This window comes from Anguilla anguilla, chromosome 7 (genome assembly GCF_013347855.1).
Source record: "Anguilla anguilla isolate fAngAng1 chromosome 7, fAngAng1.pri, whole genome shotgun sequence".
Taxonomy (NCBI): Eukaryota; Metazoa; Chordata; class Actinopteri; order Anguilliformes; family Anguillidae; genus Anguilla; species Anguilla anguilla.
The window spans coordinates 4,344,788-4,357,820 of record NC_049207.1 but is presented as its reverse complement, the minus strand read 5'-3'; the positions used below and the strand labels follow the sequence as shown (position 1 = coordinate 4,357,820).

General features: G+C 45.5%; 1 protein-coding gene across 2 annotated transcripts in view; it reads left to right on the top strand.

The window, feature by feature from the left end:
- The window catches only part of pawr (PRKC, apoptosis, WT1, regulator), a 64,730-nt gene that overhangs the window by 35,085 nt on the left and 16,612 nt on the right, over positions 1 to 13,033 (top strand). For both annotated transcript variants that reach the window (XM_035427268.1, XM_035427269.1), the window contains exon 3: positions 3,010 to 3,135. In XM_035427268.1, coding sequence (XP_035283159.1) covers positions 3,010 to 3,135 — 126 coding nt within the window. The remainder of the gene's footprint in view (positions 1 to 3,009; positions 3,136 to 13,033) is intronic.

Here is a 13,033-nt window from a genome sequence, read left to right as displayed (position 1 = left end):
TCCCACCGATAAAATATGCATGGATTAGCTTCCCACGGTTGGGTCTGAACCTACAATTTCACATAAAGTATGCTTTGAGGGTTTGCTGTCATGAATGTCGAATTAAATATGCTTTTTGTTTTCAAAGAATTATCATGTGAAAAGCATATCTGCAAATTGAAAAGAACCCTTTATTATTCTCCGTGAGAACCAGCCTGTTCAAACAATGGCATACACCACCAGATGTTTTTTTAAATAGAATGTTTCTTTTCCAGTGGAGCTGATGCCAACAATAAGAGTGGTGCTTTTGGTAAAGCATTGTAAAATAAGCTGCACTCAGTCCACAGTAGCACTATAGACCACTTCCTTTGGGATGTTTGATGGTATTGACAGAGAGAGGCTAACGTGCTACCAATAGCGCTAGACCACTTCCTTTGGGATGGCTCACGGTGTTGAGAGAGAGAGGCTAACGTGCTACCAATAGCGCTAGACCACTTCCTTTGGGATGGCTCACGGTGTTGAGAGAGAGAGGCTAACGTGCTACCAATAGCGCTAGACCACTTCCTTTGGGATGGCTCACGGTATTGACAGAGAGAGAGGCTAACGTGCTACCAGTCCTCACTGCCAGAGGCTATAGCCGTGACTCGGTAAACACAGGATTCTTTTTCCACCGATGTGTGGAGAATTCATGTCCCTCCCGCACTGACGGTACATTGTTAATAATCTGGAGCTGTGCAGTCTGTCTGTGTTCCTTTTTTGCAGCACGTAAGGAAGGCTGGATGCCAGACCCCCAAACTTTCGGGGGGGGGGGGGGGTCACTGTTCTGTTCTTTCTGGCAGAAGTTATCGTTCTTTGCACAGTGATTTTTTTCAACGGTAATTGACAGGAATCGGCCAGGAATTCCTTTGACGGGAATCCCTTCCTGAGAATTACTCCCAACCCCTCAAATGGATGTAATCATCCGAGGCTCTTGATTGCTGGGTCCCGGTTTTAGCTTCCAGTTGCCTCTGTCTTAATTTTTTTTTTGTTTTTGCGGCTGGGGTTGGAACATTATCATCTGGATATTTACCGGCTGATGGATTATGGGTGCTTTTGGCTTGAAAGGCCTCTTCACAAAACACTGACTGACTTTGAAAATAGCCACTGACCCCCTGGGCCCTTTTATTCTCCCTTTTTGGATTAAAAGAAACAGAAACTGAACAACAAAAGGAACCAAAAACCAGGAAAATGAAAAGCAGAGGAAAAACAAATAGCAAGTCCATTACATAACCATTCTGCAGATGCTTTTATCCAGAGCAACTACAGCACTGTAGGAGCACATAAGTGCATGAACCTGATCTATGTGAGTGCTATCATCACTAAAGCACTGATGCAAATTAGCTAAAATACAAGAGCCAAAATACAGGATTTATTTTAAAAATCCTGAATTTTATTTTGATATTTTGACTTGGGGCCAAAACGTGTGGCACGGTCCACAGGACGGCAGACTCTCGAACCCTCACACAAATCTCTCAGTGTGGCCCTGAGGGCCTGATTCCCTGCTCTGACTCTTTCTGTGCCGATTTCCCCCTTTGCCTGTATGAAGTGGGAAAATACAAAAGAAGTGCAGGCCACCTGCTCTCTGTAAAAAAAAAAAATTAAAAAAAAATTTTAAGTTTGAAGAAATTCCATTACCTGAACTAGTGCAAAAAGTTAGGAGTGTTTGAAGATGGCAATGAGAGAGAGGCCTAGACGCAGTCTTGAAGAGGTGGGTTTTTAAGTCTGTGTTTGAAGAAAAGAAAGGGTTCATACACTGTATCTACCTCAGGTTTTATTCCAAAGTGTCTTTGTTATGACGCTCTATTCAGTGGTAATTGATCCCTGTCAGTCAGTGGGTGTTCTGTGCGGGTGATTCATAAATGCGTGGAAAGACCCTGAAAGAATTGTGAAAGGCCCCCAATACTGACAGCCTTGTAAAGTGAATATTCTCAGATTTAAAAAAAAAAGACTCTCAAATAAACTTTACTGCTTTCAGTTTACCACAGTAATGCTGTTTGTCATGTCTCCTCACTGATTTTACTCGTGTTTACCCTCCAGTTTTCCCATGGTACGCATCTCACCATGTTTATTTCATGCCTGTATGGATTGTTGAATGTCCTATACACCGCGTCTCAAACGGTGTGCAATTTTCATCTGGTGCGAATTACGACGATGGCGTGTTATTTTAAAAACCGAATATCTGGCAACCCTTGGGTCTGGCACCGGATAGCTACACAGAAGGCTGCAGTTTGACTACCCAAAAAGGGCATTTTTGTTAGGGTTGGCAAAATACTTTAGTTCAGGGAGACCTGTCTTTTAACCAGATGTTTGCAGGTTTGAATCTTGGCTCTGGCAGTGCTACTGCACCCTACAGTCAGATACTGATCCTGACTCGTTTCAGTGAACGTCCAGCAATGTGAATGAACACAATTGCACGTATATTGTGAAGCTTTAACTGTGCATGGCATGCATCAAGCAAACCTAAAATGTCCCCCTGCTCTGTTGAATGGGACAGGCAGGCGATGGTCTCTGCCATGCTGAGACGGACCGAAAGGTTGCCCCCCCCGGGGGAACTTGGCAGGGAGGCGCGTGCGACAGTTTGTCTTTTGTCGGCGTCGTCATTAACCGAACTGTTAGAGTGTAAAGAATCTGGCGTGACCGTGGAGCGTGCTGAGAAATGGGCGGGAAAGTCCCGCCCCTCGTTAAAAAACGCCACATTCCTTCCTGCCCCGTGTAATTCCGTTTTAATTGTCCGTGCGTGTGCACCTGTCCGTCGTGTTTTTCCGGGTGCCGTGATTGGGTAAAGCAGGGTGGTGCGTTTGTGTTGTTTCACCGCCATTGGTTTTGGGTAACGTGGGTAACAACTTTTTCCTGTAAATTGAGTTTTTTTCCTTTAATGGATGTGTGTATCGTGTAGGAAGTATAAACGCGGAGTGGACCCGTCCGCAGGCGGGCTCAAGCATTTAACTTCTCGTTTTTTTTGTTTTGTTTTTGTTTCTGTTTTTGCTTCAGAGTCTGGACGAGCTGGAAGACGATGACGGCGTGGAGAAGGAGAAGAAGGAGGAGGAGCTCACTCAGCTCAACACTGTCCAGAATGAGGCCTTGGCTTCTGATCCCGCCACGGCCCAGCTCTCACCGGTAGGGGGCGCTCTTTCTCCGAATTCCTCAGTTTGTCAGAACACTTTTTTTCATTAATAATGGATTTCGGCTTCAAGTCGTGGTAGGCTTAACCTTTCAGTTTCACCAGGAGAGTATGAATGCACACTATGTTGGACAATCTGGCAACTGGTTGCAATACTTTCTTTCCTTTGGAGCCACTCATCACTCTGCGGGTGGAAACGCAGCCATAAACGCACCACTTCTGCTGCCTCTGCTAGGGTCGCTATGTGAGGGTTTGTTGCTGGAGCCCAGCGTCGCCTCCCTGTGTTCCCAGCCTCAGTTTTAGAGATGTACAAGCACAGTCATTCAGGTATTTTGGAGAACCACTCAAAACTCAGTCTAGACATGCCCTGGTATCCACTGGAAAAGATTTCAAAATACCATTTATATGCACATTTGTTTCTCTCTCTCTCTCTTTCTCACTCGCTACATATTATGTTATATAAATATATAATTTTAACTGAGACCATTTTATTTTTCTTGACGATGGGCTCATCAACATTCTCTCTCTGTGTCAGTTCAAAAAAAAAACTATTTAAAAAAACTATTTTCAGGTGTGAAATGAGTTCACGTTGGATATGAGCGGTTTACAAAAGGGCAGATGAGTGATCACAGCAACCGACAAATTCTTTTTCTTGTCGTCGTTACCCTTTCACGCTCTGTCGGTGTCACTGTCAGTAGGCGGCAGTGTAGTGTAATGGCTAAGGAGTTGGCCTTGTAACCTAAAGGTCGCAGGTTCGATTCCTCGGCAGGACACTGCCGTTGTACCCTTGAGCAAGGTGCTTAACCTGCTTTGCTGCAGTATATATCCAGCTGTATAATTGGATATGATGCAAGTCGCTCTGGATAAGAGCGTCTGCTGAATGCCTGTAAACTATGTAAACACCTGATGTTTTTGCTCACTGTGTTGAGCAGCTTTTCTTTACCGTTACCGTGAAACTGTGATTGCTTTGCTGATATTTTATTTCAATTTCTCAGCATGAAGATTTCATTGACCTTCAGAGAGGTTCACAGTCCGCCAGCGTGATTTGATTGCGAGCGCTTTTTTAATATTGTAACTCTCCTCCAAACACGCTCTGGCCACATATTCAGGCTCTGTTCAAATCCAGCTTTGTAGAGCATGAAATTGATGAGTAATGTGCAATTAGAGTCCAAGTAATTAGACTGACTGGTCAAGAATGTTTCTTTAAAAAAGAACTGTGAAACCCAACTCATCTTACACGCATTTGCCATTTATGTATTTTCCTTGAAGTACTTTATTTAGGGCCATTGAACTTACTGAAAGGTGTATAGGGTTACTGTTAGGCACCGTTAGGACAATTCAGGTCAATTATTAATTATATCATTAATTTATTTGATAGCAGCTGATCATCTTTAATAATGTGAAAAGTGAAAGAGATGGGTGATGAAAAAAAAAAACTTTTTGACATCAGGGAGGATTCTTGTGCGTTAATTAATGATCTTCTTAGGAGAATCGGCATGCTGGCAACTCTCATGCCATTGCCTGTGAAATATAATTTTGCAGCGTTCACTCAATTCAACTACCCCCCCCCCCGCCCCCGCATGGCCAGCCTACAAAAAAGAGATTTGACTGTCGCGTGGCCTCGAGTTCACACGGTTCCAGTGACATTTTATTGTTATGTGCATGATTTTGGGAGGCAGTTGTGGAACTAAGCAGCCGCCTACACTCAACCTCCCCCCCCCCTCCCTTCCCACCCCCGATACAAGCAAAGCAAGCGTGGACTCTGTGACGCATCTGTGACTCACTCTGGCGCACACACACACACACAAAAGACGGTATAACTGCATTCCAGCGACATCATGAATAATGGATACCGAGCGCTCAGACTGCGTTACGTCCTCAGTCTGCCCGCGCCCACGTGCGTATGTATGATTCATGAATACGGCTGTCAACTGAGGTTTTTTTTTGAGCGAAGCATTTGCTTTAGGGGCACAGCCTCAGGATTTGAACCAGCAACCAACGCCTGGCTGCAAATCCGATAAGCGTAGCGTCGGTCTACCGCTCTAACTCCGCACCGCACTGCGGTTGTGAATGTGCCACAGCCCTTCAGTACTGAGCACGTTTGCGCTCCGTCAGTGACCGCCCGAAACCTCCCCGTCCCTCCTGTAGGTCACTCTTTTATAGCCTCATGGTTTTAACGCAGAGCGTTTATCCCGCGGACGCGGCTGTTCAGCCTTGCATCTTTTGGCGGTGGCGGGTCGAGTACCGAACTGCGTGAAACGAGAAACGATCAAGTCTGCCACAGAGCGGTTGACGTCTTGATATTTGGGGGGATATTTATCAGCGAGCAGGGGGGCGGGGCAGGGGGGGGGGCGGGGGGGGGGGGGAGGGGGGGTAATAGAGCCGTCAGGAGCGGGGCCACCGCGGGGCATCTGCATGCGGAGGACGTGGAGCTGGGCTGCGGGGCCGTGTATCACGCTGACAGGAGCCTGTCCCGAGCCGAGCTGATTTAGGTGCCTCTCCGTGCCAAGCAGCCCTCCGCACGCGCTTGCATTTTAATGTGAGGCACCTCACCTTCACCCAGGGTAAAGATCTGAGTTTTTTGTTTTTGTTTTTTTTGTTCTTCTTGATGACTTGACACGTCTCTGCTCAGTTACAGGGATGGACTCCTTGCTCAGCTTTGTCCAGCTAGAGACCGGCTTTCACCAGCTAGTTGTGTCAAAAATGCAGCTTAAACAATCTTAAATCAGTTTAGAATCCCAGCTGGTCTTAGGTGGAATTTTCAGCTGGGCACAGAGACACGCAAGGAATTTTAATTTTGATTTACATCGTCCTTTTTTTTTTTTTATTGGACTTGGCGAGAAAGGTCCAGCTTTTCGGGAACGAAGCGTGCGTCCTTGAGCCAGCAGGCGAACAATAAAACGGGTGGTTTCGACCCGTCTCCTCCCCCCTCCTCCCTCCCCCCCCCCCCCCCCCCCCCCCCCGCCACGAAGGCAGGTGCTGTGGCCGCAGGGGCTAACACCCCCCCCCCCCTCCCCCTCGTGACGTGTACGAGCAGCGGGGGGGACCGCGTGCGGTCGGGCGCCACGGTTACTGTCACCAGGTCGCCATCCTCGCCGCGGACCACTAAGCGGACCCCCTGCCCCACCGCAGCTGTGCCCTTCAAACTCCGAAACGCTCCTCTGGGCGGGTAAACAACTTCAGTGAAACGCAGAAAGTGCGCACACAGCCCATAAACTCACACAGGTGCCGAACTGAAATACGGACTGAGTTCAAAGGGAGAGTCTACACAATGTATATATATATGCTCCTGTGTGAGGTGAATTTATTAACACCGTTTATTAACACCCCTTTCATGGTGTTAATAAATTCACGTTACTCAGGAGCATGTACAGTGCACTGACTCTTCCTTTTTACTGGATAAACAACCTCCCGGTAAATTCTCTCCCAGAACCCAACTAGAGCCAGCATTCTCCCTTTACCGCCTGTCTCTTTTTTTCCCCCCCTGTGTTTCTCAATCATTTAATTTCGTGAATCAGGACCACGCGAAAGATTAAGAGGCTTAGGGACGCAGACAGCGTGATTATATGGTGCACTGAGCTTTTCTGTCGGATTGCTATGATGTCACAGCAGTGTAATGAGCGTGTTGATACAAAGCAGAAAAAAAGAGGTTCCGGAACGTTCTCCTGAGTGTGTCAGACCAAAGCCGCGGCATGGAAGCTGTTGCTCACGTGTCATTTTTGTCACCTGTCACACTCTTAATTATACCACTTAACCGCATTTACTTATTTCTTTATTTTTCCTTTTTTTGGCTTGCTTGCTTGCTTGCTTTACAGTACCTCTCTATTCTCCGTGTTCTGCTTTTCTTCCCTAATAAGCTCACCCTCTACTTCATTCTTCATCCCTTCATCACAGCCCCCGTACTGAAGAGAGAGATTGAGAGAGAGAGAGACAGAGAGAGGCTTTTCTCCTCCATTCTTCACCCATGTGTTCCTTGTTATCTGGCTTTGCCATTCGCCGCTTCAATATTCCCTGTCCCGGAGCCATTTTTTTAAAAATAGCGTGGAACATTCCGGGCCCCTCGTCTGTCTCTCCTGCGCGGTACCTGGCGCTGTCCCTCACCTCGTTTATGTTAGCATTTCAAAAAAAAAAAAGTATTATTTCACGCCGCTGCTTGGATTTTAAGATTTACCTTTTTCCCCAGTAACGTAAAGATGTGATTCCTCCAGATTAATGGTGTGGAGGCTGTGCGTGCGGACGAGGTGCGGACGGGGGCTGAGAAATTACGCAGTGCAACCGACACCTTCATAAAAAACGAGCCGCTGCACTGACTGGATCTAACACTTTGTTAGAAAATTTTTTCAAAAGTGAGGGAAAAAAAAAAGACATTTTTTCCCATTAACTGTCTGCTCTGTTGCTTGCTAGAAACTAGAAAATATATGCATAATTAATTCTGAAATGTGTTTGACTGCAGCACATAATTCACACAATTCGGAACAGCTAATATTCAGTGTTCAGAAGATCCTGCTGCTTGGTGTTGAATTCAGTGCTTTACAAACAAAGGAAACCCATGTACTACTCGAGGCAAATTACTCAAGAACAGTAAACACTCCCTTGTTTTGTGCAAGAATTAAAGGCTGCAAAATTGTTAGAGACATGTAAAAAGCAAGAAACATTCCTGTTTGTGCTCGTACAATTTGGAGGGAACCTTGCAGATGTTGCTCTTCAGATCCACGTGGTTCACAGTTCAATCTGCAAATCCATCCATTCAAGACATAAGTAAGCTTCATTGCATAGTGTCAAAATACTTTTTTTGAAAGTAAGCCAGGTACAATATGACACACGACAGGCTATAACTGCTAAAACAAAGGAAAAACCACCACATAGTATCCCTCTCTGTTAAATCCTTGATGGTTCTAGATAGATATGACTGTTCTTGATGAAGCCATGAGCTCACTCACTCACTCACTCACTCTTTAGATCTTTGATATTTGTAGTCAGCTGATTTGAGAAATGCAAACACATCACGGTTTGGGAGTGTGTGCTCTGTTGATTTAGCAGACTTCTGTCCCAGCATCACCTCAGCCACTTTTCCCCTCATGAATCATCAGCAAGTTCAGCAGTCTTAGTAGCCTAGGCTCCTGCCATGTGTACCCCCAATAGACATTACATTACAGGCATTTAGCAGACGCTCTTATCCAGAGCGACTTACATAACTATTTACACAGCATTTACATTTGCATCCATTTATACAGCTGGATTTATACTGAAGCAATGCAGATTCAGTACTTTGCTCAAGGGTTACAATGCCAGCGTCCTACCTGGAAATCGAACCTGTGACCTTCAGGTTACAAGACCAGCTCCTTACCCATTATACTACACTGCCGCAATAGCCACCTGTTTTTCCAAAGTCACTGAGATGTCTTTTTCTAGTCGTGGCGTCCATTACTAATAGACAATAAGTAATTGGCAACAAGGCCTGCCCAGCATTTCTGCATATAACCACGAGCATGCTGGGATATTTACGGCTCTATTATGTCACGGCCCATGTCCTTGCAGAAGCACCTTATTTCAGTATGCTTTGTAGCTCTCGTTTATTCGAGCATTTCCTTTATTTTGGCAGTTAAATGTTTTTTTAGCCGTCACATTTTCGCGTATGGAAATTGATATCTCAGTTAGAGCCTGTGTGAATGCATGCGGAGAGACTGATATCTCAGTTAGAGCCCGTCTGAATGCATGTGGAGAGACGGCTTCCCGAATCGTTTTTCCAAGCACAGATACATACAGCGTTTCAGGGCAGCTTAGGAACGCATTGAAATGCAAAACGGGCTCTGCTGTGCTATAAGCCTTCTTCTGTGGCAGCGGCGATATTGATTTTGAAATCACACGGGGTCGTGAACTCCAGTTTTTGTGGTTTATATACTCCAAAGGAATTTGCTTGTCAAACTTTGGTTCTTAAATCTGAAATGAAATGACCTTCTTGAACTTTTCTGTGTAGTTGAAGTATTTATCTGTGTAATCTTTCTCTGTCCCTGGCTCTATTTCTCTCGCTCTCTCTCTCTCTCTCTCTCTCTCTGTTGTGTGTGTGTGTGTGTGTGTGTGTGTGCGTGTGATCTAACACTAAGTAAACACAGCGGCCAATTTGAAATTCTTCTCTGATTTCCTAGCTAATTTCATGCTATGCTTTGCAAAGCCTAGAATCCATTGTTCCACCTTTCCAAAGTACACATGGTGTACGTTTTGTGCATAGTTTTGAAAACAGTGCATGAATCCATAACTTCAGATGCTTGACTTTGTCTAGCTGTGTTCTCATCACAGATTATACAGGCTGATATTTTGCGCAGATGGTCAACAGTGTTGACAGATTCCCAATTTTTTCCCCCCATATCTGCTTCTAGTGTCTAAGATCGCTCCTTGCAGTGTCCGGGTCATGAAGGTACACAAGAGCGCATAGTGTACAGTGATGAAAAAGGCCTGGAGATGAAGCACTAGAGATACGGTCTTCTTTTATTCCTGAAGAGAAAGGGCTTTAGCCTGCGATAGGGAACCTTGTTACTTTTTTGTGATCAGATTTTTAAAGTTGTTTTGTAAAAACAGGATGTATTGGACATAAGGCCCAGGGGTGTAGTACAAAATTCTGGGCTCTATACGTAAGCAGTCTCTGTGGGCCCCCTTCCTCTCTTGATCCATGACTTTCACGCATCATTCCAGGCTTTTCGAGGGCCCTCCCCCCATTCGGGCCCTGGGTAGTCAGTCCCACTTTCCCCCCCGCTACGACGCCCCTGATAAGGCCATTCAGTATATGGTACAATCAGCGCAGAGAGAAAAAAAGATGAAGGACCCCCAGATCCCAACCCTATGGACCTTCCGGACTGTGTTCATCATCTAAAAAAAATTTCATTCCAATAAATCCTTGTAGTGTATCTGCAAAACGAATTGACATTTCCTTTGTGTTCTCTATGTAACCTGGCTGGGGAACCTTGTTGCTTAATCACTGCTGATAGAAGAAAATGGCTACGGAGGCTAGTGCTAGCAGCCCTCCGCGTTATGCCCACCAGTTAACACATGGAACCGGGCTCAGTTTGTCCTTAACCGTGTCTGAGAGGGAGGTGGGAGAGAAGTTTTTCCTCTCCTGATTTGCACAGAGCCTGCTGCTGCTGCTGCTGCTGCTGGCAGGATTATCCCCTTTTAGAGTGAGGTGTGGAACCGAACAACGTCATTAGGCGGCACATTTCAGCGCGTTGGAAGGGTAAAACATTCTGTATTTGGCCATGAACAAGTAGGCAAAAATCTTGACTGGGTCTCATTTAAAACCTTGGTGTAAACATTACCTCAGTTTGCTTAAATCTTACCGAGATGCACAAACAAGATGGACGAAATTTTTCTATATGGCAGGGTGTTGTTGTGTGGCAGCCGTGCAAGCCGGTAAGGTGAGTTTTAGCCCATGCCAATTAGCCCATACCAGTTTTATTCCATTACAACGCCATAATAAACTGGAAAGAAAACTGCCTTTGGAAACCGGCGTACACAAAATGGGGGAGCGCTTACAGGGCTGTAGGGAGAAAGTGATGAAACTAGGTCCATGAAGACTCTTCAGATTTAAATGCAGGCCTCATGGCGGTAAGGAGCAGTGGCAGGCCGATCATCGGCGAACGTCAGCGGCGCTCGCCAGTCCGTGGGCGTGGCTCCCGGGGTATGTGGGCGGTGAGACGGGAGGGCATCACCGGAATGCCGTCGGAATGTCGCCTGTCAGTAAGTCCTGGACTGACGCCCCATTCCTGGGGGTAAAGGAGTCGGGCCTTTGGCTGCTCTGTCTTGCCTTTTACTTTTGTCTTCCTCAATCCTTTTGCTTTCAGGGTTTACGCACAGGTTCTGCCGGTGTTTTAGTTGGTGAGACCAATAGTTTTGCCGCTTTGGCCAAATTCACTGTGGATGCTGTTTTAACACTGGCAATGAGGACCAACTAGTGGAGAGTCTTCAAATTAGGTCGGTTGAAATCAATAGTGATAAATGTGTATTTATCTTCGGTCAAATCCAGTCGCAGGACAAACCCAAGGATAAATAATTTGTCCTTCAGTCAACAAAAGAGCAGATATTTGCCCAAGGATATCTTTTTTTTTTTTTTTTTTTGCTGTGCCAGTTTTGGTATCAGCAGGTACTACACCATCTTAAACAGATTTAATCTGCTCAGGGTTACTTGACTGGCCATGCCTGGAAATAGAGGAGAGCTGCAAATTTCACGCTTTGCATCACCTTGGCTCAGTGTCAAGATCCTCGTCACCGTCCACATCTTAAGCTACTCGAGTAGTAATGTCTCTCATGTAGCTACGCTGCGTGTTCTGTGAACCCCTCTCCCTTCTCCCCCCCAAATGAGAGCTGCTGCTGTGCGGAAAGCTTGCGCGTGAATTCAGCTGATTTTAAAAATCTATTTATTTTTTATCGTCTCCTCCAGGCCCGTGTTCGCAGTAATGTCGGTTCCGGGTGCCGAGATGAAGTGCTTCACCTGAGCTGTCAGTGCAGCCGAAGCATGATAAATAGCGCCGCGCGGCTCGCACTGTTCCACCGCCCCAAGTGCGCACGCGCGCTCCAGATCACATCAGACTTCTCCTCCCGGCTCATAAAATAAATGTCTGTGCGCACACCGAAGGGGAAAGCGCACCCGGAACGCTAATTAATTTTTTTTTTTTTGTTTTTTTTTTTTTGCCGCGGATTATATTTGAAAAAAACTGGCAGTTATATTCAGTGCCGGAGATCACGCTGCACGAGCTGGTCCGGATCCCGTCGTCAGTGCGCCTCCGTGCGTTATCTCTGCAGTCACAGAGCGCTTGACACTGTGGCTTTTGCGTACGCGTGTTTCGCAGTGAAATTATTCAGTTTGCTGAAGTGCTTTCGGAGTCTGCAACTCTGAGTGGGGAAATGACAGACTGCTCACGCGGGAGTTGTTGCATTTTTAAAGCGATTTTTTAAAACCTTTTTTTTCCGTTTTGCTACACATTTTGGAATCTAAAACTGAGTCTGTGTCACCCACCCATAAATTTTTAGGCCTGTTTCGGTTTTGTTTATATATTGCTTGGATCCTTTAAAGGAAAAAGATTCAAAGCATTTAGTTAAATCCATCTGTTTTCGCTGCTGTTGTAGTAGTCTAGCCAATTTATAGCTTGACTTGTAATTTCCGAAACATCGATTTGAAATATTCTGAAATAAATGTTCAGAAAAACTCCTGATTTGGCTTTATGATACCGTTCTCATTAAGTCTTTGACCAACATCTCTCACGCATCATAGACAGACTCTGCAATGAACAATGGGAGCCTCCAGATGCTGTTGTCTCCCTGTAGTTTCCACCGTCAGCGCAATGATACACATGTATGGAGTGTATGACATGGCATTTTTATTCGAGTAATATCACATTTAATTTCGTTACACTGCATCTGACTTTTTTCAAGTCTGATGCAGTGTAACTCCGGGTATTGACCTACCTGTCTCGTAAAATCTTCTCTCGTGATACATCACCACATTGATAATTCTTAAAAGGCGCTTGGAGAGACAACCCAACCCCAGGGAAACCGTTTTGTTTGGACTTGCAGAGCATTCATAAGTGGTTTCTGTTTAGCCCGTTGGCTTGTTGTGTCTTTAATACACTCTTCGAGAAATTTGCTATCAAACCGTTAGCATTTGTTCCCAGGTCACATACCCTACACACTTGCAGATATGGTGTAAATGCGTCAGTTAGACATCGTTATTTCAACGCCAACTCAATTGTCATTTCAATGTTCAGCCATTTTGTTTCCTCCTCCTGCTCACTATTCCAAATGACATTTTGTAGTTATATGATGAACTCCTCACACCCTAACATGCTCACGGTTATGTTGTAAACGCATACATTAGCTGTTGTTCCACTGATATTTTCAGCCATT